General features: G+C 36.8%; 1 protein-coding gene across 2 annotated transcripts in view; it reads left to right on the top strand.

The window, feature by feature from the left end:
- The first annotated feature begins 744 nt into the window (after positions 1-744).
- CFAP52 (cilia and flagella associated protein 52) overlaps positions 745-26,294 on the top strand; it is a 44,700-nt gene continuing 19,150 nt past the window's right edge. For both annotated transcript variants that reach the window (XM_036223595.1, XM_016154660.2), the window contains exons 1-7: positions 745-878; positions 10,981-11,180; positions 11,572-11,708; positions 14,785-14,913; positions 17,017-17,116; positions 18,012-18,128; positions 24,272-24,372. In XM_036223595.1, coding sequence (XP_036079488.1) covers positions 809-878; positions 10,981-11,180; positions 11,572-11,708; positions 14,785-14,913; positions 17,017-17,116; positions 18,012-18,128; positions 24,272-24,372 — 854 coding nt within the window. In that variant the 5' untranslated portion in view covers positions 745-808. The remainder of the gene's footprint in view (positions 879-10,980; positions 11,181-11,571; positions 11,709-14,784; positions 14,914-17,016; positions 17,117-18,011; positions 18,129-24,271; positions 24,373-26,294) is intronic.

Below are 26,294 nucleotides of genomic sequence, written 5' to 3'. Positions count from 1 at the left end.
ACGGAGACAGAGATAGAGACACTGAGGGAGGGACGGAGGGAAAGAGGAAAGAAGAAGAAGAAGGAGGAGGAGGAAGAGGAGGAGGAGGAAGAAAGAAGAGAGGGAGAAAAGGAAGAGAGGAAAGAAAGAAGAGAGGAAGAAAAAAGAAAGCTCTCGTCGGGGGAACAGTAGGTTGGAGCAATCTATTCACACTGAGACGGGAACTGGGTGCAATTAAAATAAAATTTTTGTCGAACAAAATCTAAACCTTTTCTCAGGAAGGTGGGAGCTCGTCAAAAGCAGTTAGCTAAAAATTTTATCCTGCTTAAAACAAAAACAACAGAAACCGATTGTGGTGATTGATAATGGCACAATTGTATAAATTTACTAAAATTCATTTTAAGTGAATTTTGTGATATATAAATTACATCTCAATAAAGCTTAAAAAAAAAATTTCATCCAGCTTCAAACAAGGGACCCGAAGAAGTATCAACTATGCATTATTTTATAGTAGTCCTCCCTTCAGAAGCAATCTTCTATTTGATTAACTTTTAAATGCTATTAGGTGCATGATTATATAGTTACCCAAAATATTACAGACTCTTTATGTGGGAAAAGAAGGAATTCTGTGCGTTTGGTGCGCCCTTAATTTCCAGAGAAGTAGGGGGGGAAAGCTCTCTCTCTAATTGCAAGAGAGCTTGTATACGATCTCCGCAGGCGGGGTTAGCGCGTGCTTGGATCTGGTGCGCATGCGCAGGCCGTTACCATAACGACCAGAAGACGCTGCCTGGCTGGAGGCTGAAAGGAAAGTGAGAGGAGTCTCCTAGCGATGGAGAACCAAATTTCGCCCAAGACCGAGGTGGCCGAGCTGGAGCTTGAGGCTGTGATAGGCTTCAATGGTGAGGCTTCGAGCATGTCTGGGCTGAATGGTTTGGGATCCCTGGGACGAGTAGTTCCAACAGGAAGAGTGAATACCGGGTGGCACCTGGGTGGTAGTGTGGGACTCTGGCATGAGCCTCAGCCAAAGCCAAGCACCAGAGGCCAACAGCCTACCCTGCCCAGTGGCCTTACAGAGTCACTTGCTCGCCTCAGACCTCACGGAGTGAGATAAAGGACCAAATACCTCCTCACAGGATATGGACGGATAAGTAAGGGTGATTGTAGCCCTCTCTCACTAGGTCAGCACTGTCTAGCTCTAAGACCCACACAGCCTGCAAAACTTGCCCGCGGCTCAGTAAACACTGGATTGCCGAGTCTGTGTTGGCCCTTGAGATCCGCTAATTTCTAACAAACTAGCTGATATATCAATGAGAACGGGCAGGGAAAGGAACGTGTGTTTGAGCAATTGTTTTAAAATGTCCTCTAACCTGAAAGGTTCTAATGATGAGGACTTCAGACCACAATAAGGAGGCAAAGAGGACGCCAGGGAGAACTAGAGGGGAGAGATACTTTGGTCTGAGGAGACCTGGTTGTTCTGCTCAAACCCTATTTGTGACTGCCTATTATTCTGAACATTAAAGGGAAACATGCTATTTGTTTTTTCTTGAAGGATTAAAAACAAGCCATGGATTACCTTTTAGAAAAGCAAACTTTTTAAAGTGCATTGCGATGCCTGAAAGTTCTTAAATTGTAAAAATGTGAATACAAAGCAAGCAATGACCAAGGTTTTAAATGCATTGTAAGACTTGGTTCTTGACTTTTATTTTCATTTTACTTTAACCTATTATGATAGAAAGTGGGCATTTAGTACATTCGAGATACCGGCCATCTTTAGAGCTAATTACAAAATTATTGGTAAATGAAATGAGTGGCCTACAGTGAGTACAAAGGGTCACACTGGTGACCTCAAACATAGAGCTCTGCAACTGGATTCTTGTTGTTTTGTAGAGGTCCAAGAGTAAATATATGGCAAATTATATCCCAATGCCTTCCATGACAATTAATTACTAATTAGCTTGGCCTTTTAGAATGGCTTAAATTAATTTAATTGTTTTTACCTTGTTGGTTCGTGACAATTTATATTCTTTCACATAATCAAATATACATTTATTTAGAACCATAATATACCAGACAGTACGCTATTCACTAAGAATACAAGGATAAATCCATAGCCATACTTAAGAAGAGTTTTAGAAATTAGAAAAATACGGAGAAACCAAAAGAAAGATCAGCCATCATCACATTTCCCAAAATATCACTTTTAACTTTGATGCGATCTTTTCAAATATACACTTACATCGCTTACACCAAATATGGTGTTTTATTATTTTTTTATGAAAGTGAACTCAGGCTGTATATATTCTTATAACCAGAATTTTTTTTTCACTTAACATTATGCCATGTAAATCTTTCCTTATGAGTAAATATACTCTATGACATAATTTTAATGAAATATTCTGTTGCATAGATATGCCATAATTTATTTAAACAATGCCCTGTTCTTAAGAATTTAGTATAATTTTCCTTTTTTACACCTATTTTTAAATGCTACAAAGAATATCTGCATAGCTAACCCATTTAACTAACTTTTTTCCTTAGGAATAATTCTGAGTATATCTTAAAGACTTTTGATGTATCCTCCAAATGCTGTATCAATCAACAGCAAGGTGTACTACCAAAATATGGGAATATTTAAGGTAGCATTATTTAAAATAGCTGAAAATGAAAATAACCAAATGTCCATCAGAAATGAAAGGACAAATAAATTGTGACATATTCATATAATAGACTACTGTGCAATAATGGAAAAAAATAAACTACTGCAACGCACAGCATGGATAGATCTCACAAACATAATTTTGAATGAAAAAAGCCAGATGCAAAAGAGTACATACTATATAATTCCACTCATATAAAGTTCTAAAATGAGGGAAGTTAATTTGCAAAAATAAAAGTCACAACAGCGACTACCATTGGAAGGATGTAGACTGGGAGAAGGCACATGGGGAATATCTGGGGTGTGGGAATAATCTACTTCTTGATCTGGGCTACAGTTAAATAGGTGTGTTTACTTGGTAGAAAGTTATTGAGCTTTCTGTATTTTTGTCTTCAATGAAAAACATTTACTTAAAAGGCTATACTGCCTCTCAAAAAAGAATAAGTAAAGCTTTATGAAAGTTTGGGAGAAATATTCTATTTTAGGTTTGAGTGAGGTAAAGGAGGGATTAATTCAAGTAGTCTTTAAAGGTGGGTAGGCATCAGTAGGTAAAGACTGAGGGGCAGAATATTCCAGGTAGGAGAAATAGGGTGACAAAAGCAGGAGGGTGGAGAGTGTGAGGCCTGGCTGGGGAATAGCAAAACGCTTGGCGTGGCTTCAGTGTCAGGGACTGGCAGGAGAACACAGAAAAGAGAGCCTGGAATTAGATTCTGGAGGCCTTAAATACCAAATAATTGAGCTTAGCCTTTACACAGAAAACAAATTAAAAGCAAAAGCAAAGTCCCTTTTATCATTATGACACTAGAATTCATTGCAGTATAACATTATAGTTTATGAGTTTTAACTTGAGGGTGTAAAATATGTAACTGTACTTTATTTACTCTTTTAGATATTGTATTTTGTCAGGAATTTATAATTTGAGCAAACCAAGTACAGTTGTATTGTTTATGAAAGCATTTTATAAAGCTTATTAATAACACTTAATAACTTTATAATAGTTATTAAGAGTTTGGCATCGACACAAAAATAGCCATATTCATCAATTAACTTGAGAAGATAAGCTGAAAATTTTCCTAATATGCAAAGAGTTCTTAAACAAAAACCAACAACAATAACAAAAGAGATCAGGAATCTGCAAATGATAGCCTCTGGGCCAAATCTGGCCTTCTTCCTGGTTTGGAAAATAAAGTTTTTTTGAACTCAGCCATGTGCACTTATTTATATTTTGTCTATGGCTACTTTTAAACTACAATAGTAGACTTGAGTAGTTGTGGTCCATAAAGCCTAATTAACCTTTTGGCCCTTTTTATAGAAAATATTTGTCAAACTCTGAAATAGACAATGGGTAAAGAATTATAAATAGCTACTAGCACAAATGCTTTAAAAAATTGCTATTAAAATAATGACATTGATTTTTTACTTCTCACATTGGCAAGGCAAGAAATATGAATAAAAGGTGAGAATAATAAGAAATGATTACTATTGCCGGGAGAAAAAATTTTACAATCTTTGCGAAAGATAGTTTTGTAGTATCAATTATAATTTTTAATGAGGATGATCTTTGAGCTTTAAAGAACTCGAATCGCTTATTTTAGTTTTTAAAAAATTGTGTATGAGATTCACTGTGGTATTGTGTATAATGAGCCAAAATATTGGAGGAAACAGCCCAAATGTCCATTGGTTTAAAAAAATAATTTAAAAATTTATAGTCTGGGAATGGTTTGGAACTAGATAAAGGTGGTGGTTGCACAACATTGTGAATATACAAAATGCCATTGTATTGTTTACTTTAAAATGGATAGTTTTGTTATGTGAATTTCACCCACATAAGTAAACAAATACTCAAAAAATATTAGCAAACCAAATTCAACAATACATTAAAAGTATCATACACTGTGATCAAATGGGGTTTATCCCAAGGATGCAAGCCTTGGTGAACACTCAAAAATCAGTCAATGTGATACACTGCAGTAACAAAATAAAGGATAACAATGATATCATCATCTTGATAGATGCAGAAAAAAGCATTTGACAAAATTCAACATCCATTTATGATAAAAACTCTCAACAAAGTAGGTATAGAGGGAATGTACTTCAACACAATAAAGCTCACATATGACAAGCCCACAGCTAACACCTCACTCAACAGTGAAAAGCTGAAAGCTTTTCCTCTAAGATTAGGAACAAGACAAGGATTCTCACTCTCACCAGTTTTATTCAACATAGTATAGAAAATTCTAGTCAGAGCAATTAGGCAAGAAGAAGAAATAAAAGACATCTAAATTAGAAAGGAGGAAGTAACACTATCACTATTTGCAGATGACATATATATAAAAAAGCTCTGAAGACTCCATCAAAAAAATGTTAGAACTAATGAATGAATTCAGTAGTGTTGCAAGATAAAATCAATACTCAAAAAGCTGTTGCATTTCTATACACTAATAACAAACTATCAGAGAAATTAAGAAAACAATCCTATTTACAATTGCATGAAAAGAATAAAATACCTAGGAATAAATTTAACCAAAGTGGTGAAAGACCTGTATATTGAAAACAACAAGACATTAAGACATTAAAGAAAGAAATTGAAGAAGATACAAATAAATGCAAAGATATTCCATGCTCCTGGGTTGGAAATATTAAGATTATTAAAACGTCCATACTACCCAAGACCATCTACAGATTCAGTGCAATCCCTATCAAAATTCTGATGGCATTTTTCACAGGAATAGAAAAAACAATACTAAAATTTGTATGGAACCACAAAAGACCCCCAAAAGTCAAAGCAATCTTGAGAAAGAAAACCAAAGCTGGAGACATCACACTCCCTGATTTCAAACTTTATTCCAAAGCTATAGTCATTAGGACAGTATGGTATTGGCATAAAAAAAGAAACATATCAATGGACCAGAATAGAGAGCCCAGATAAATACTCATGCACATATGGTTAATTAATTTATGACAAAGGAACCAAGAAAATACAATGGGGAAAGGACAGACTCTTTAATAAGTGATGTTGGGAAAACTGGACAGCCACATTCAAAATTAGACTGCTGTCTTACACCATACATAAAAATCAACTCAAAATGGATTCAAGATTTAAACATAAGACTTGAAACCATAAAACTCCTAGAATTAAACATAGATGTTAAGATCCTTGACATGAGTCTTGGTGATAATTTTTTGACTGACACCAAGAGTAAAAGGAACAATAGCAAAAACAAACAAGTGGGACTGTATCAAACTTATAAGCTTCTGTATAGCAAAAGAAACCATCAACGAAATAAAAAGACAACCTACTGAATGGGAGAAAATATTTGCAATTAATATGTCTGATAATGGGTTAATATCCAAACTAATAAAAAATTATACTATTCAATAGTGAAAAAAAAAAACAAAAAATTCGCTTAAAAAATGGGCAGAAGATCTGAATAGATATCTTTTCCAAAGAAGACATACAGATGGCCAATAGATACAAGAAAAGATGTTCAACATCATTGATCATCAGGGAAATGCAAATCAAAATCACAATGAGATACAGCCTCACACATGTTAGAATGGCTCTTATCAAAAAGACAAGAAATAACAAGTGTGTGGAGAGAATGTAGAGAAAAGAGGACCATGTGTACTGTTTGGTGGAAATGTAAGTTGGGGCAGCCACTATGGAAAACAGTATGAAGGTTCTTCAAAAAATTAAAAATGGAACTATTATAAGACCCAACAATTCCACTTCTGGGTATTTATCTGAAAATGAGAACATTAATTTGAAGATACCTGTACTCCATGTTCATTGCAGTATTATTTACAAAAACTAAGATATGAAAACAACCTTAGTGTCCACTGATGGATAAATTAATAAAGAAATAATGACATGTATATGGAATTCCATACAATGCGTTATTATTCAGCCATAAAAAAGAATAAAATCTTTCAATTTGCAACAACATAGATAGACCTCAAAGGCATTATGCTAAGTGAAATAAGTCAGACAGAGAAAGAGAAATACTGCATGATCTTTCTCTTATATGTGAAATCTATAACCAAAAAACAAAAAATTAGGCTCTTAGATACAGAGAACAGATTGGTGGTTGCCAGAGCCAGGTGATGATGGGTAGGAGAAAAGGATGAAGGAAGTCTAAAGGTATAAAATAATAAAATAAATTAAATTAAATTCCCCTGGGGCCTGAGATTTTTGTATGTCTCACAAAAAGTTAATTTTATGTTATGAGACTTTCGCCCCAATAATTTTTTTTAATTATAGTCTTTTGTACAACAAAAATACTATGTAATCTTTAAGAAAAAGAGATTTATATGGAATAGCAAGGAAAGATGTCAAAGATATATTAAGTAAAATGCAACTTGCTAAACAGTATGTGTATTAGCCTATTATAGTTTAAATAAAATGTGTGTGAGAGAGTGTGTGTGTGAGAGAGAGAGAGAGAGCGAGAGAGTGAGAGAGAGAGTGACTACTCAACATCTGAATATCTTATTTAAGGAGAATCTCGAGTTAGATAAGAGTGGGTTCTCTTGGCTTTGGTGAGGGCCTAAAAGGGATAGAAATTTCCTCTCTAAATTCTTTGGCAGCCATCAGAGACATGTGACAATAGACTCAGACACTTAGATAATCTCACTCAAAGCTTCCACTCTTAAAGGAGTGATGCAGAGGGACAGAGCACTGAGGGAGTCAAATATTGCATTGAGTGTTGAGCAGTATAGCAATGAGAATTCCTTAGTTCATGTTGCTTGCTCTTGCCTTCCAATTATCCTGCCTATCTTTCAAGTGTGATTTTCTACATTTTCTATTTTGTGAGCTATTTGTATTCCTCCCATAAATTTCTTCCTTCCTTCCTTCCTTCCTTCCTTCCTTCCTTCCTTCCTTCCTTCCTTCCTTCCTTCCTTCCTTCCTTCTTTCTTTCTTTCTTTTTCTTTCTTTCTTTCCTTTCTTTCCTTTCTTTCCTCTCTGTCTCTGTCTCTGTCTCTGTCTCTCTCTCCACCCCCCTCCCTTTTCCTCTCTCTCTCTCTCTCTCTTTCTTTCTTTTTGTTAAATTTAGCCAGAGATGACCTTTCTTGTTTACAACCAAGAACCCCAATTATAAAATGTGAAGAAAATAATCAGAAGAAATACACATCTGCATGTTAACAATGAGTACACCTGGGCAGGGATATTATAGGGCACTTGTACTTTATTTTTATCATAAAATAGTTCAAGAGAAAATTAGAGAGAGTGCTATACAATCAGCCCTTGGTATCCACAGGAGATAACAAAATTCCATGGATGCTTAAGTACTTTATATAAAATGGGGTAGTATTTGTGTATAACTTATGTCCATTGTTCCATATACTTTAAATCATCTCTAGATTACTTATAATACCTAATATAATGGAAATGGTATGTAAATGGCTGTCCTAGTGTATTGCTTTGAGAATAATGACTAGAAAAAAAAGTCTGTATATTTTCAGAACAGATGCAACCATTGTAGACTTAACTACATAGCACACCTCAGCAACAAGTTTGTTCATTTTCCCTAAATAGTATTTTCAGTCTGAGTTTGGTTGACTCCATGGATGGGGAACCTGCATATGTGGTGGGCTAACTATAATAAACACTAAGTACCACTCACAGAATGAACAAATTTTGATACTTCTCTTTATTTGATTTAATTTTTTTAGGAAAGAAAACACTACATATTTTAATTCCTCTCTCCTATCACATTGTCCTATCCTTTCTTCCTCTCTAGAAACAGCCACTATTCTGAAGTTAATATGTACCCCTCCCAGCTATGTTTTTTTAAATTTTGCTCTCTCTCTCTCTCTCTCTCTCTCTCTATATATATATATATATATAGATAGATAGATATAGATATAGATATAGATATATAATATTAAATATACATGTGTGCTATTCTATGCATAAACAATTTGTAATGTAAGTTTGCATGTTTTCATATATTACATAAATAGTATCTTACTGTGCACATTTTAAAACCAGCTGCTTTTCACCTGACATTATTTGTGGGCTCTATCCCTGTTAATTTCATGTTGATTTAATTTGCTTTAACTCCACTACTCCCTTGTATGAATGTACTATGATTGGTTATCTATTTCCCTGTTGACAGGCTTTTAGTTCATTTCCAACTTTTTGCTAATATAAACAATGTTGCAGTAAACATATTTGTACATAGCCCCTTGGGTGAAATTGCATGTATTTCTCTAGGTTATATAACCAAGAGTGGATTAACTTGGTCCTAGAGTGGATTAACTTGGTCCTAGAGTATGTGCATATTCAAACATTCTCAATAAGGACACGTTTTCCAAAACAATTTTACCAGTTCACCCTCCCACCAAGCAGTATGTGAGTGTTTCCTTTGCTCCGTATCATCACTAATGCTTGGTATTGTTAGCCTTTTTAATTTTAGCCATTATGATGGAGATGAAATGATATCTTATTTTGGATATAATTTACATTCTCTTTATTGCTTGTAAATTGCATATCTTTTCACTTGCTGGCTTTTGAATTTCCTCCATCATAAATTTCCTGTTCATATCTTTTACTCATTTTTCTGTTGGACAGTTTGTGTTTGCTTTGTAGTACTTCTTTGTATATTCTAAATATAATACAGATTTCTACTTTATAAATATAAACTATACATATTATATATATTATATATGTATTAATATGTATACATATATATAATATGTATTTATAATGCATACACATAATATATATAATATACATTGCAAATATCTTTCACTGGTTTGAGTTTTTCTTTTCACTTTGTCTTTTGTCATTAGAAGTTTTTAATTTTAGCATAACTGGATGCATATATTGGCCTTTTCTCTTATGATTTGCTCTTTTTGTGTTATGTTTAAGAAGTCATTTCCTACAACTCATGTATACATTGAGTCCTGTCTTTCACATTTAGGTCCTTGATCTACCTGGAATGTATTGTTTGTGGATGATGTGAAGTAGGGATCTAATTTTACTTTTTCCATATGGTTAGCCATATGATTATTTATAAGGATCCTGCAATTAAGAAAATATATATATATACACACACATATATATATACACACACATTTTAGCAGTAATAAATCACCCCCAGACACAAACCTTAGTATTTTGAGAACTTACCACATAAAAAAAGAAAAATCACGAAATGAAAGAAATCATCTGCTCGATAAATGCATTTATTTGACTAAGCAAACAAAATCTATTTAGCTACTGTAATCAAATTATGCACCAAAATACATTCTAGAGGGATTAAATGTAAAAGATGAATTCATTAAAAAAACAAGAAGACTATATTAATAAGTATTTATGGACTCTTTTGGTGGGAAAGAATATAGTCATAAAAAATATTTTTAAATACCCAGGAATAAACGATATAAGAAATGTGTGAGTCTACAGCCATATCACCCTTAATGCACCCCATCTCATCTATCTCAGCAGTTAAGCAGGGTTAGGCTTGGTTAGTACTTGGATGGAAGAAATGTGTGAGATCTTTATGAAGAAAAGTTGGAAATGCTACTGGGGGACATAAAAGGAGATTTCATGAAAAAACATACCCTGTTTTTAGAAAGAGGGCATGATGTATCATAAAGATTCTTTCCTTAAGTCAATCTACACATTTAATACATTCCACTAAAATTGATTTTTTAACTAGTCAAGCGGACCTTAATGTTTATATTGTAGAATACATATGAAGAATAACTGAAAAAATACCTCACCAGAGATGAGCAATAAAGGAAGATTTGTGTCTATTTCACATTAAAATGTATTAACAATGGTTTGTAATTGTTGACATGGTTCTTGGCAAATATCTGGAAGACAGTGTCTCCCTGTAAGAGGTCCTGGGCTCCTTCAGAGTGTCTGGTGGAGACTTAGAACTGAATCCAAAATTTTATCTTTTCCCAACTGTGCCCATGTTCCCTCTTTGCCTAGGCAGTCATCTGGATAGGTTGCTTGGGCTTCATGCACTCATGTTTCTTAGAATGACAACAATTGGCCCTCAGGCCTAGCTGTCTAAAGTGAGGTTTCTAGACCAGCAGCAGCAGCTGCTGCAGTACTTGGGAGCTTGTTAGGAACAGAATATTGGCCCTGCCCCACACCTAAAATCAGAACCTGTGTTTTAACTGGACACTCTGGGAATTTTATGCACATTAAAATTTGAGAAGTCATATACTAGACTGACATTCTTGTCAGTGGAATAAAATTAAATATCACCCCCCACTTATTTTAGCCGAACTAAGGCTTATTTCGAAAGCATTCTCTTTGTACTTGATTTTTAAAAATTTCCAGCCACTTCTGCACCTTATTATGATATTTTTTGATCTCTCTCTTTTAGGACATGTTCCCACTGGTCTGAAATGTCATCCTGATGAGGAGCATCTGGTTTACCCTCTGGGTTGCACAGTCCTCATTCAGGCAATAAACACTAACAAACAGGATTTCCTACATGGTCATGGCAACAATGTCTCCTGTGTGACCATCTCCAAGAGTGGAGATTACATTGCCTCAGGACAAGTCACATTCATGGGCTTCAAGGTGAATAAACTGAAAATAACTCCTTGTGAATTGAGTTAGAGGTTCCTCCCTAAAAAAAGTGCCCACTTCAGTTTAGCTATGAACTGGCGCATGTTTTCACTCTTCCTCTTCTTCCTCTTGACTTCTCTTTCAACTCGTTTTCATTCTTATCAAACTGAGAGTGAAGGAATCTGGTAATTTTGTACCAGATATTGCAGCTGGTGACTAATAATGCTCAGAAACAAAAGTCCCTGTTTAAAACCATTTCCATTTCATTGCTGTCATGTTTGTAAGACATGATCTAATTTCTAGAATAGTGACATTACTGATTATTTTTCACTAAAAGCTGTAACTATCTACCTAGATTCTTTTAAAGCCTATCTATGATCTAAAAGTATATTCTTGCCCTCAGGCAGATGTCATTTTGTGGGATTATAAGAAGAGGGAGCTGATTGCTCGACTGTCACTTCACAAGGGCAAAATTGAAGATGTGGCCTTTTCACCAAATGATTTGTACTTGGTATCACTAGGAGGCCCAGATGATGGAAGGTAATGAACTAAACATATTTAATTATTTTCCTGCAGGCATATTTCTAGATGTGTCAAGTATCCTCTCCTCTCTAACATTCTCTGTTGGCCCATCTATGTTTAAGTTAAGTGTTGGGTGAAAAGCCTATGAAGAAATACCATAGAACAGTGGTTCTCAATCCTGGCCATGCATTGAAATTCTCTGGGGAGCTTTAGAAAATTGCTGATGTCAGGCTCCTTCTTTAGAGAGTCTGATTTGATTGGCCTGAGCTTTAGAAGTTATAAAAGTTTACCGCATGATTTTAATGTGCAGTTAAATTTGAGAACCATTACTGTAAAAAAAACCCGCAAAAGATGGCATCATTACTGTCAGCAGCAGCAGCCGCAGCATCAAAGACAACAGATAAATTTTTTTGAGTCCTTACTATGTGACAGGTATGTGCTGAGCTCTTTAACTGCATTATCTCATTTAAGCCTCGCAACAAATCCATGAGGTGGGAGCTATTAGGGGCATACAGCAGTCAAGGAACTAAAGTCATAAGCTGGTGAGTAACAGGGCTAGGAAACAAACCCTCACCGTGTGACTCCAGAGGTGGCATTTTTAAGTTGCCTTGCTGAGACATTATCTTTGCCCTCGAGGAACTCACAGTCAACGTTAGTAGGCAGAGAATACATACAAATGAAATTTGGGGGAGGGGAGAAGTATTTAAAATCATTATATTAGGAAGAACAATTAATGCAGTCAATATTCCTATGTAAATGTTAAAGAAACGTAGTCTGAAGAAGAAAAATAACACCTGAAGTTTGTGTAGGATTTAATACTTTGGTGTGCTTGTGTGGATAATGCCTTGTTTGAGCTTCACAGGTTTATTACAAAGGAAATTTGCATTTATGTGTAGTTACATATTGATAATTCTTCTCTTTATGTATAGCAAGTCCACAAAATTTTTATGAGATTTCCTTTTTCAATAGTTATTCCCTTCCCATGTTGAGTAGTCACACCTTCTCTGGGTCATCCCCATTTGACTGTTTTGGAAAAGAAATGTACCCAGAAATCATTTATTAAGATCTTAGCTCAACTTAAAGCACTTATTCTCAACCTTGAGCGCACATTGGAATCACCTGAGGAAAATTTAAAACTACCGATGCCTACCTAGGTCCCATGCCCACAGAGACTCTTGGATCTTAACAATTTAGTCACTCCTACCTCTAGCCTTTGCCAGAGAGATGCCAAAGCTAAGCCTTGGGGGGGAGAAAAAGGGCCCCTTAACCAAGGTTAATATGCAAAACTATTCATCTCCTCTGTAATTTTAGGCTTGATTTTAGGCTATGTATAATTTACTTGAGAAAATTGGGGGATGTTGAAAAATATTCTAAAGAAAGACAGAAAAACAAACCTTGCTGGACAAAAAAATGCAATATGCCCATCCTTGAACAGCCGTGGTGGTGAGGAAGACAGTTTCTACCAACTGGTTTTGGACAATCAGAAGGCAACTCTGAACCTGTGAGAGGGTCCATTCTACCCAAACCATCTTGCTTCTATGCAGAGGTAGAGGAACAGAAGGGATGCCAGGAATTGTAGTAGATACTCAACAGTTTGCATGTGCATGATTTTTTTATGTTTTGCATCCTATTTTTGAACTTTTTTTTTTTTTGCATCGATGTTATCACACTATCAGGGTTGTAATGAAACATGCTTTTAAAATTAATGTTATGCCAAGGACATCCTATGTGTGTATATGTCTGTGTGTGTGTATATCCCATTCTTTGCAATGACTACATGGTATTCCATTATACAAATGTATTGGAATATATAAGGCCAACTTTATCTGTGTTAGAGCTTTGTATTTAGTTTTAAATTTTAAACTTGTTTTTCTTGGGGGATGGGGATGGGGGGAGAGCTATATCTTTCCATGGTTTATAAAGTGTGTTGTCCTATTACGCAGAAGGATTCAAAATTCATATCCTCTCCACCATGAAGAGTTCTTCTATTCTCCAGAGGTTGTTATTAATAATGCTGCTATGAACATTCATTATAAGATTTAGTATGGATAGATGTTTTAATTTCTCTTGGGTATGAGGTACTTTATTTTAGGAGTCTTTTTTTTTTTTTTAGGGAGGGGTGCATCTAGTTATCGGTCTAATTTTTTAAGTGATATATCTCTCAATTTTTCTGCTTTAGGTAGTATCTATAAATTTTCTATATGGTAAAAAAAAAAATTATGGCTCTTATACTACCTCCTACCTCCTCATTCCTAGAGATCTTGGTTATACCTTGATTTTAGATTTGTAATAATACATTCTACATGTAGAAACTTTGGGAAATATAAATAGGCATGTTTTAATATTAACAAGGTTTGTAACATTTGCATTTTTTTCTTTAATACTTTGATTCAGATGTTTAACATAACACTCTCTCCTTAGCATTTTTGATATTATTATCCTAACACTACTTAATTTAGGGCTAAGTTGTATGATTGAACCTAGAAAGAAGGAAATAGAATCTAAAGCAGTACTTCTCAAAGTGTTGTCCCCAGACCAGCAGCATCGGCATCACCTGGGACTTTTTAGAAAAGCAAATTCTCAGGCCCCACTTCGGACCTGCTGAATCAGAAGCTCTTGGGGTGGGTCCCAGGCAGTCTGTTTTAACGAGTCCTGCAAGTGATTCTGATACATGTTTAAGTTTGAGAACACTGCCTTATGTTGTCTTCTTTATTGCTTTTTCATTCCTTTTTTTTTTTTTTTTTTCGGCCAGCATACTTCCCCTATTCCCTGTCAAAATTTTTACGTGGGATAAATCTGTAGTAAACTTTATGCCCTGAATGTCTGAAAATGTCTCTTTTAGCATCAGACTTGATGGATGTGCTCACTGGTTTCTAAACACGTAATCATTTTCGTTCAAAACTTTTTAAGTGTCACCCATTTGTCTTTTCATATTCAGTGTATTGAGGAGATGTCTGGGGGTCAGTGTAATTCCTTTGTTCCTTTGTAAGTAAACTGTTGTTTTATTTTTTCTTTCTAGAACTACTAAAAGAATTGTTTCTTATTTTGAAAGTCTGTCTTCCCCTGACTTTTTTTGTCCCTCTCGTTTTGGCAGTGTGGTGGTGTGGAGCATAGCCAAGAGAGAAGCCATCTGTGGCAGTCCTGCGGCTGGCCTCAATGTTGGGAATGCTACCACAGTGATCTTCTCAGGGTGCCGCGATGAGATGTTTGTTACAGCTGGAAAGTACGTGTTTACAGTTGGGGTTTTCAGAACTCATAAACCACTTTATTTGTTCATACAGAAAGCGTAGTTATTCCAATTTAGGGGAACATATTTTCAGTCCTGGAAAAATACCTTACATCATAATTTTTATGATTTTGTAGTCATTAAAACTTCTTTTAACCAAAAGACTTTTAAATATGGTTATTTGAAAATTCTGTGCTTTCTGCTGAAAATGTACTGTTTATCTGCTAAATTCATTTCAGGTTCTGGTCTGTTTGTTACTGATAACACATTACCTACAATCCATGCTCTCATAGTAATTTACACAATGGCACAGATTTACTCACTGGTTGACGTTTTTACCACATGCTCTTGATTTAGATATCTTGAAATGATAGTTTGCGAATGAACTGTGCCAGGAAGTTTCAAATGTTTGACTACCAGCCATATGAGATAATTTCCTATAGGGTCAGCTTTTAACAAGCTAAGGGGGACCAAGCTGAAAATTTGAACAGAGGCCAGCATCTGTCTAACAGAAGACATTAATTTACAGACTCACCAATCAGAGCCCTGTCTGTAGTTTGAAGTGAAGATTAAACCTGTACAAAAACATCTCTCTTTTATGTCATATATCAGTTCGAAGATTAAAACTCTTTGAACTTAGGGTTGAAGTATATGTTGAATGGAAGTATCCTTTTTAGCCCATCTCTGGTCTCCCATCTGTGAAAGGCACACATCATTGGTTACTTTTTCAGCCAGAGTAGAACATTTGTGCTCCTCTACATCTGTACTGTTTCCTGTCCCCACCCTGTGATGTGTAGCATGCATTTGTTCCATGGCTAATTATGAGGAAGGATTTATTCAGGAGCAATGAAACTAACTGGTGGCATAAAAGCTAGCCAGTTAAGTATAGCCCCTAAATAGTGTCTTACTAGGACAGTATTCTGATCCTAAAACTGCTGACTATATCCTACCCTTTCTCCAGAGGCCACCGGTGACCACAAAGCTCTTCAGTTCCTTTTAGGTTTGCAGAGTGCTTTGACTAAGCCTTGGTTTAATGGGGGGGTCTCACTGCCCCTCAGCAGCTGCTTGAGTAGCAGGCACCGACCCATTCCGATGCCTGTGGACAGTGTTTCTCTAGGAGTCAAAACTTGAATTTAAGCCCACTTTTTTTTTAGGACAGTCTCTAATCTAGGTCTGTTTTAATTTTATGTGATACTGATAATTGAGATAAAGCACTCTTAAGTAAGATTTCTGATATGGCACCCATACATTGTGGTTCTCCATGATGGTCCCAATTTCAGGTGTTCCATTATATTGTCCCCCATGAGATATCATGCATGTTCCAATATTTTAGCATCCAAATGACAGCTACCAGGAAGGCCATGGAAAATCTGATTTTTTTCTTTTTAGTTTAGAAAGTACATTCAAAATATTTACTGAACATTCACTATGTGCATAACTCTGAGGTTTTATAAAAAAAGAAAAACTGAACTTGATCAATATATTTTTAATCTTTACTGTCTTAAGATATTAGCCGAAGTCTTTGTGATGTTGGCCATGATATTTTTATACAATTATTAATTCAGATTAATTCAACATACAATGATTACATATCACCTATATGTCAAATCTTGTGTTAGGTGCTGATTTTTTCTGACATTTCATTGCTTAGTCTCATTTCTCCTTCCTTGAAGGCAGGACTCTCCATAATGAAGTTCTTCCCTTTAAAAAATTTCCTCATAATTCAATACCTTGAAAGAAAGACACCTAATGAACTCTGGTTTGCTCATTTGTTTCCTTGTTTGTTTGTATGTTTTTCTATTATCACTCTAGTGGATAGAGTGTGTACTTCAAAGTGAGAGAGCTAGGTGTGAATTCTTGCCCTGCTGTATATAGTAGGCTCTGATTTTTCTCATTTGGAGAGTGGGGGATCATAAAACCTCCCCCAACAGTGGTTGTGAGGATTGAAAAGAAGATCTTAGGTAGAGCACTAGGTTATAACAAACCCTCACAAATACTTAGTTCTCTTTGGCTTCTTCTTCAGGAGAATACATAAAACAGAGAAGAGATAAAGTGGTTGTTAAGTGGGTGTCCATTTGACTGCAAATTTCTGTTCTATAGTGGGACAATTCGAGTATGGGAACTGGATCTCCCAAACAGAAAAATCTGGCCAACTGAGTGCCAAACAGGACAGATGAAAAGAATAGTCCTGTGCATTACTGTAAGTATCACTTTGAGTAACTATCACTTTAAGTAATTAGTAGTACAAGTTCCTGTTAATAATACTGACTGAAGTGTGTGTGTGTGTGTGTGTGTGTGTGTGTGTGTGTGCGCGCGCGCGCGCGCGCCATGGGCTGTGGGGAGGTGAGGTCTGACATATGGGATATTGATTGGGGAGGCACAGGTGAGGAGAACCTCACTTCTGGAGCTCCCTTCAGAAGTTGGAAAGGAGCTGCCTGGATATGGCTCCAGGCAGGTCTTGGCAGAGCCACCACCAGACCTGGGCTGCCATGAGACACCAGAAACCTGCAGGGTAGCCAGAAGGCACTCAGAGCCCACAGCACATTTCTATGCCACTAACACTATATCTGCCATTGGAAATAAAGTTTCTAACTATGAGACTCATTGTTGAAATGTAGTCTCTTCTATTAAGAGGAATTACTCATATGTTTTAAATGTGAATTCATACATTTATTCATATAATTCCATTCTCCATTGACTTGTTTCTCTTGTCTAATGAAGTCATTTTACAAATATAGACTTTGGAAAATATGAGATAAACCAAATGCATATTCTCTTCGGAGGAGTATACCTTCATCCTAGGAGCCCCATTGAGGAGTCTTAAGAGTTGGAGCCAGCAGGGTAGGTGACATACACAAATAGACTTCACGTGAAATGCACAGGCTACATGAAGCCTAACATTTCCTCCAGTTCTGAGTTTGGTCTTGAACTGTCCTTACCCACATCTCGATCTGAGGAATAGAAGTAGCCATGTGCACCTTTGTAGGTCTTCCTGGGGTTTCAGAGAAAGCTTATGCTGTCCCTGACCCCGGAGGCTCATAGGCATCACTGAGGAAAACCAGGTCTTCAGGTTACTTTTTCTCTTTGCTCCCTAGATGGCCAGCGACGATTGCTTTTTCTACCTTGGCACCACAAGTGGAGATATTCTAAAAATGAACCCTAGGACTAAACTTCTGGCAGACAGTGGGCCTGTGAAGGAGAAATTCAGCCTGGTGAGTAGAGGCCATCAAAGTCTATTCTGCCCTGCTGTTTTCTAGTGATTTCTTCCCTCCACTGACAAGATAGCCTTTTGTTAAGAAAGAGTCTGTGTGAAAAGAAAGTCTGTGATGTACCTAAGGCCACACCTAAATTTGCAAGGTACATTTACTAGTTCACTAAACCAGAGGTCCCCCACCTTTCTGGCATTAGGGGCCAGTGCTCCTACAAGAATCTAATACCTGGTGATCTGAAGTGGAGCTGAGGCAGTGATGCTAGTGCTGAAGAGCAGCTGCAAATACAGATGAAGCTTCAAATACAGATGAAGCTTCACCTCCTCACCAGCCACTCACCTCCTGCTATGCAGCCCAGTTCCTAACAGGCCATGGACCGGTACCGGAGGTTGGGAACTCCTGCTCTAAAAACTGATCTCTGGTTTATGTTCAGGGCAAAGGTATTCCTAGGCGTCCTCTATTAGAGAATCAGAGCCACAGCTTTTTTTCGCATCTTCGAACCACATTGTTCCCAGCATTTGGGCAGCCTTGTTACCATGTATAAGAGAAGTGCACTCTTTGAGCTATGCAATTATATATACATATAATTTTCCTTTCTAACCTAATAACTAGATCTCACTTGGCCAGTGTCATAAGTCATGAGAAGACCTAGAAATTGTTTACTGTTTATATTTTCAGAATTCCTAATAATTCTGGTCAACAGTTCAGTGAGAGGCTTTGATATTTAACCAAAATAAAAAGCCTACAATCAGAGGATAATTTTACAGAGTAAATGCTGCTATTTCCAGTACCTCTAGAAAGTTACAAGGGTTGTTTCTACTCAACTTTGAATTTGAAAACTTGTGTACCTGCCTATGTCATATATAATAATAGAACGAATGGTCATCACTTAACTTAGATACCTTCCACTTAGCAGATATTCCCAAGAAGCTTTGAGATATTGCACTGTGTTCCTGGGAAAATGTCAAGACTTTTCTTAATAACATAATCATTTAAAATTCAAGCTTTTAAGGAGATGCATAAGAATGGGAGAAAGCTATAATACAGGTAGAGAAGAGTTTAGAAATAATCCCACAGGAGATCGAGATGTAGTCTAGATAAATGTTTTCCAAATTCTTTTTAGGAGAGGAATTCAATATATTAAACAGATGAAAGCAAAGCAGATCAGGTTAAAAGACGGCAAGGGTGAGAGCCCTGCCAGTCTTGAGACACCCCCAAAGGACTCTATAAAACCCAACATGAAAACTACTGATTTGGATATTTTTGCCTCCTAGCACTTGGAATCTAAGTGCCTCTCCAGAAAAGGTGCTGTCCATCTTAACATTCCTCAAACCTTTGGCACTTAAGTGCTACGCATAGTAGCACTAGGGATGCTTTAATTCCTAACTATTCAAATCTGATGGTAAATTCCACAAAGCAATGGTTCAAAGATGCCTTTTATACAAATGGAAGGAAAAGCATTCTTATAATATGAATCAATAGGAAGTATTGAAGACATTTGGTTGAAATATCAAATGATCTCAATACCCATTTTGAAACTGCTTAAACATTTGCTCTACATCTAGAAAGGTAAAGATTGAAATGATTTCAAGTGGGCCTATGAGTCATACAACACTAAAATGAAAGAGAAGATGATGACCATAAAAATAACATTAAACTAGTACATTCTTAATAAATGTTTATGTGTCAGACATAACATAAAGCAATTTCTTTGCGTTATCTCATTTGTTCCTGATGAGATAAGTACCCCTTTTATGCCTGCTTTACATGTGAGGAAACTGAGGAGCATACCATTTAAGATCTCATGGCTAGCAAGTGGTAGAGCTGAGATATGAAATCAGCCAGATTAGCTCCAGAACCTGGGCACGTGAAGAATATCATAGTTTCAAAAAAGCGTATTTAGAAATTATACCTATGTAACTTTGAGGCTCTGTTGAGCTCTTCATCCTTTGCTTTCCTAAGTCCATGAACAAATACTAAAAATATTTATGAGGGCTATTTCCTCATGGGCCAGGCATTCACCCTGTTGTTCTCCTGAGGCATGTATAGAGTTGGGAGTAGGGTACAAGAGAGGTGAGCATACAATTCTGGCCTTCATGTTCTTGACTCTTAGTTTCTCTTCTCAAATATTACGAAATTACTTTTGAACAAAAATAGGCAAAAATTCAATTTAATATAACTAGAAAGGACATATTTGTTCTGTTATAGTAAAACTTAAGACATAAGCCTATAAAGTAATTTGCTATATTATTATTAGAATTTTTAAATGAGGTATTGGTCATGCAAATTTTAAAATTAGAACTTCACAGTGGATGCTATAAAATGGCCATCATACATCCCTGAACTTTAAAAGTGGCTTTGAATTTAAATATTTTTTATTACTGGTAAGATGTATGCTTTAGTTCAGAAAATGCAGTCACCAAACAATAAGGAGCTGTCTGTGCTTTCTTTGGATATAGATTATGGTGTCTCTGCATCATAAGAATTAAGTGAAAATGGTGGCTGCTGAGGAACTAATGTTGCTAATGGCCATGCTTATGCTTCTGCTCTGGCTTTATTTGAGTGGATCTAAAGCATTAATTTTTAATATATCCAAAATGGACAGGTGTTTTTAAAGGGGATAAGTCCGGTGAAGCATGTTGGCTCCTTGCAGGACCAAGAGGGCTTCTTCCAGCACAAAACCCCATTATTGGCACTGAGCCCTTTTGACTATACTCAGAATGCATCATAGGCAACACCTTCAAGAGCCTTATCCAAGCAATGTGTGGCAACAAGGACATGTCCCTGGCCATGCCCCTTGTGTCAGATCATGCATTAATTCTTTTTAAAATAATTTTTTATTTTTCAATTATAGTTGAAATATAATATTATATTAGTTTCAAGTATACAACATAGCAATTGCACATTTATATAACTTATGAAGTCATCACCCCAATAAATCTAGTTCCCATCTGACACTGTGCATAGTTATTACAATATTATTGATTATATTCCTTATGCTATTCTTCATATCCTTATGACAATTTTGTAACTACCAATTCTTTTCCTTTTTTACCCATCCTCTTCATCCGCCCTCACTGGCAACCATCAACATGATCTTTTTATCTATTAGTTTGTTTCTGTTTTGTTTGTTTATTTTGTTCTTTAGATTCCGCACGTAAGTAAAATCATATTGCATTTGTCTTTCTCTGTCTGACTTACTCCACTCAGCACAATACACTCTAGGTCCATCCATGTTGTTGCAGATGGCAAGATTTCATTCCTTTTCATGGCTGAGTAGTAGTCTATTGTATATATGTACCACCTCTGCTTTATCCATTCATCCATTAGTGGATACCTGGGTTGACTCCATATCTTGGTTATTGTAAATAATGCTGCAATTAACATATGGATTCATATGTTCCTTCAAAGTAGAGTTTTTGGTTTCTTTGGATAAATATCCAGAAGTAGAATTACTGAGTCCTTCTTTGCCTCTTGGTATAGCCTTTGTTTTAAAGTCTATTTTGTCTGGTGTAAGTATTGCTACCCAACTTTTTGTTTGTTTGTTTCCACTTATAAAACATCTTTTCCATGCCCTTACTTTCAGTCTGTGCATGTCTTGATCTGAAGAGAGTCTCTTGTAGGCAGCATATGTAAGAGTCTTATTTTTGTATCCATTCAGCCACACTATCTTTTAATTGGAGCACTTAATCCATTTACACTTAAAGTAATTGTGGATAGATATGGAGTTATTGCCATTTTATTATTCATAGTTTTTATTTATTTATTTATTTTCTTCTTTTTTTTCCTTCAAGAAAGCCCTCTTATTTTTTGTAATACTGGTTTGGTGATGATGAACTCCTTTAGCTTTTCCTTACTGGGAAGTTCTTCATCTGTCCTTCAATTCTAAATAATAACTTTTCTGGGTGAGGTAATCTTGGTTGTAGGTCTTTACTTTTCATCACTTTGGATATTTCACGTCAATCCCTTCTGGCCTACAAAGTTTCTGTTGAGAAATCAGCTGGAAGTCTTATAGGAGCTCTCTTTTAGGTAACTAACTGCTTTTCTCTTGCTGCTTTTAAGATTTTTCTCTTTGTCTTTAACCATTTGCCTTTAAATGATGTTATGTCTTGGCGTGGGCCTCTTTGGGTTCATCTTGTTTGGGGCTCTGCACTTCCTGAGCTTGTATGTCTATTTTCTTTACCAGGTTGGGGAAGTTTTCTGTCATTTCTTCAAATAGGTTATCAATTCCTTGCTGTCTCTCTTGACCTTCTGGTACCCCTATGATGTGAATGTTGGTATGATTGATGTTGCTTCAGAGGCCCCTTAAATCGGTTCTCATTTCTTTTCATTCTTCTTTTTTTCTTTTTTTTCTTTTTTGCTGTTCTGATTGCGTGCTTTTTGCTACTTTATCTTCTAAATTGCTGATTTGATCCCCTGCTTCATCTAGTCTACTGTTGAATCCCTCTAACGTATTCTTTATTTCAGTTATTATGTTCCTCATTTCTGACTGGTTCTTTTTTATGTTTTCTATCTCTTTGTTGAAGTTCTCACTGGGATCATTGAGCATCATTATAGCAATGGAAGATTGCTTGTCTCCATTTTCTTTAGTTCTTTTTATGGAACTTTGTTCTATTATTTCATCTGGGACATGTTTCTTTTTCTCCCCATTTTAGCTGCCTCCTTGTTTTAGTTTCTATGTATTAGGTAAGGCTATTATGTCTCCTGGTTTTAGTAGAGTAGCCTAATGTAGTAAGTGCCCCATGGGGCCAGTGGCACAGTCTTCCTTGATCACCTGAGCTGGGTGTTCCAAGTATGTCCCTTGCTTGGGTTGTATGTGCCCTCTTGTTGTAGTTGAGCCTTGGTTTGCACATCAGTGGGAGGGATTGACTCTTGGACTAATTTATTGTGAGGACTGGCTGGTTGCTATAGTAGAGGAGCTGTTGTGCAGGGGCTTACCCTGCAGAGCAGGATTTGCTTTAGTGGAGCTCTGATGCCTGCCCAGTCTGCCCTTTGGGTGTGTCATCCTCAGAGGTGGCTGTGTGGTGCTCTGGCTCTATCTGAAGTGGACACTGGAGGCATGCCACCTCTGGGGCCCTGCCAGAGGCCAGTTCAGCTGCAGCCCGTGCCCTGCCTGGAGGCATCTGGCATGAGGCACAAAGATGGCCACAGATGGCCAACACTGTGCTAGGCTTGGTGCCTTGAGAGATCAAGCCATGAATAGAGGCCAGGCACAACTACTGCTCGGCTTGGGGCAGTTCAGCAAGAGGTATGGGGCATGCCGAGGTCAGATGCTGCTTATTTGGGTCTTGTGAACCTCTGAGAGATTTTAGGGAAGTCAAGACAGACTGATTGTATGGGAAAAGCCACTGGAAGTATCTTAGGTAGACCTGCAAGTTGGGTGGGTTGAGGCGTCAGGGAATCACCAGGGTAGGGTGACCAGTGTTAGTCAGGTCAATAGAGACTCAGATGGGGGAGCAGCCTGTGTTAGCACACTGGGTGAGGGGAGAGCTCAACAAAGAAACAATGGATTCTGCCAGCACTCCTGTCTGGGAGAAAGCTGCCCCCACTATCCTTGCCCTGACAACTCAATTCTTCCCTGTATATTCCTGGTGCCTTTCAAGCTGCTGGTTCAGTGCTGGAGCTCAGAGTGAGTGAGTCCGTCAGCAAGGAAGTCCAGGCACAGAGCCTCGAAGAGGAGCACCTGGCACTCTAGCCCCTCTTCATGTCACTCAGTCATACTCTCCATTGGTTTTCACAGCCAGAAATGGTGGGGACTTCTCTTGTAGCACTGGAACCCTGGGCTTGATAGGCTGGTTTGGGACCAGGACCTCTCACTTCTCCAGGGGGACCTCCACAGCCAAGATATTCCTCCCAATTTTTAAAGGCCACACACAAATGTGGCACCAGCTTGTTTTATGTCTCTACTCCTCCTACCAGTCTTGAGGTGGCTTCTTCTCTATGTCCTTAGTTATAGGACTTCTTTTTATCTAGACTTAAGGCAATTTTTAATGATAGTTGTTCTGTAGTTTAGTTGTAATTTTGATGTGATTGTGGAAGGAGACCAGCACAGCTTTTACCTACTCTACCATTTTGACCAGAAATCTGCATTGATTCTTAATGATGAAACTAATAGGCCCTTTTCTTAATGCTTTTTCTACCCCTAGGGAGTGTCAGCTATCAAGTGCCTGAAGATGGTGGGGTTGTTGGTGGGCTCTGGTGCTGGATTGCTGATCTTCTGTAAAAGCCCCAGCTACAAACCCATAAAGTAAGTTCCCAACCCTGTGGGGAGAGACCTACCAGAGGGAGGTTTTCTCAAAGCCAGCAACTTAGACAATATTGGCAAAGTGATATTTTGTTAAGCAATCTCATCTTGCTATTAAAATGAGTAGTTGGAATCACAATAGATGGAATTTCTTTGCCAATGAAAAGACAGTGGCTTATGTTGAATAAAACCAAAGTAGTCCACTATTATTCAGGGGAATACTGCTCTTCTAATAGATACATAAATTTTTATTTAGCTAATACATTGAGCCATAACAGAGGGAATATGCTGTTTTAAACTTATCCAACAAATAACCTCAAAATGCAAACTTTCACAATTGGTTTATTCAATGAAATCTATTATGCAATGGGTACCTATTATATTCTAGGCACTTTGCTAGTAGTTAATGCATTTGAATATAAGTTTTGATAGAAATAGCAAACATTTACTGTTTCTATGTACTAGATACTATGCTATGTACTTTTCATGACCTAATTAAAATAAAATAAAACTTTATACATTGTCAACAAGTTCTTATTGAGTACCTCCTCCATCCAAACCAATGTGCTAGATGCTATTTAAAAATAAAATAAGATTTGATTTTTGCTTTCCCAGAACTTACAGTCAGGTTTAAGGATAAAGTAAAAAGTCCCTATTATATACAAACACCTCATGGTCCAGATAAAGTAAAACATATAAATATATCATGGATTTTGTAAAGATCAGAGAAAGGAGTGATCTTGTTGGGATGGCAAGGTCAGGAATGACACTTCACAGAGGAGCAGGGGCAGAACTTGAATTTAGCTTCAACAAAAGCCAGATTCCCCCTACTCATCGTCCATATGGCCTCTGGTAGCTCTAAAGGAGCCAGGAGTAGTTGCATATGCATTGTAGAAATGAACATCAGTGTCTTTATTCAAACGAATCTATTCCAAGAATATGTACCAGGGACTATTCTGGGTGCTTGGGACATCAATGAACAAAGTAAACAAAAAATAAGAAATCCCTGCCCCCACAGAGCTTATATTCTAGGAGGAGAAAAAACATAATAAACAAGTAAAGTACATAGTAGTAAAAGGTGATGAGAACAATGGAGATAAATGAAGTAGGATGTAGAGTAGTGGGATTAGGGTTTAAAGAGGTGCAGGGACAGGTTGCAATTTTAAATTCAGTATTCAGAAAAGATATTATTAAGATCAGGAAATAAGATCATTGCTCAAGAAAGATCTTATTGAGACCAGTTGTGTGCTTTTATGAAGGGGAAAAAGGGAGGGAGGAAACTTAAGAACAATATCGGGTAGATTCCGGATACATACAGTGATAATAGAACATTAACCTCCTAATTTTATTTTATGTATTTTAAAAAATTTTTTATTAAGTTTATTGGGGTAACATTGGTTAATACAATTACATAATTTTCAGGTGTACATTATCATTTGACATCTGTTTATTCTCTTGTGTGTTTACCATCCAAAGTCCAGTTTCCTTCAGCTACCATATATTTAACCCCCTTTACCCTGTCTACCTCCCCCCTCCTCCCTCACCCCACTAGTAACCACTACCCTATAGTCCTCTGGTAACCACTAATCTATAGTGTATGAATCTTTGTTTGTCCTGCTTATTTGTTGCTTTTAGGTTTATATCCCACATATAAGTGATACCATGTGATTTTCAATGTTTTCTTTCTGGCTTATTTCACTCAGTAACATAGATGAGGTCCATCCATGTTGTCACAAATGGCAGTATTTTATCTCTTCTTATGGCTGAGTAATATTCCATTATATATTTGTACCACAGCTTCTTTAGCCAATCATCTATCATAGGACACTTTGGTATCTTCCATGTCCTGGCCACTGTGAATAATGCTGCTATGAACATCAGCCCTCAAATATCTTTTTGGATATGGGTTTTCAAGTCTGTGGGGT

The sequence above is a fragment of the Rousettus aegyptiacus genome, unplaced genomic scaffold, assembly GCF_014176215.1.
Source record: "Rousettus aegyptiacus isolate mRouAeg1 unplaced genomic scaffold, mRouAeg1.p scaffold_m13_p_6, whole genome shotgun sequence".
Lineage (NCBI taxonomy): Eukaryota > Metazoa > Chordata > Mammalia > Chiroptera > Pteropodidae > Rousettus > Rousettus aegyptiacus.
Note: the sequence above shows the minus strand (reverse complement) of the source record. Positions and strands in the feature narration are given on the sequence as shown.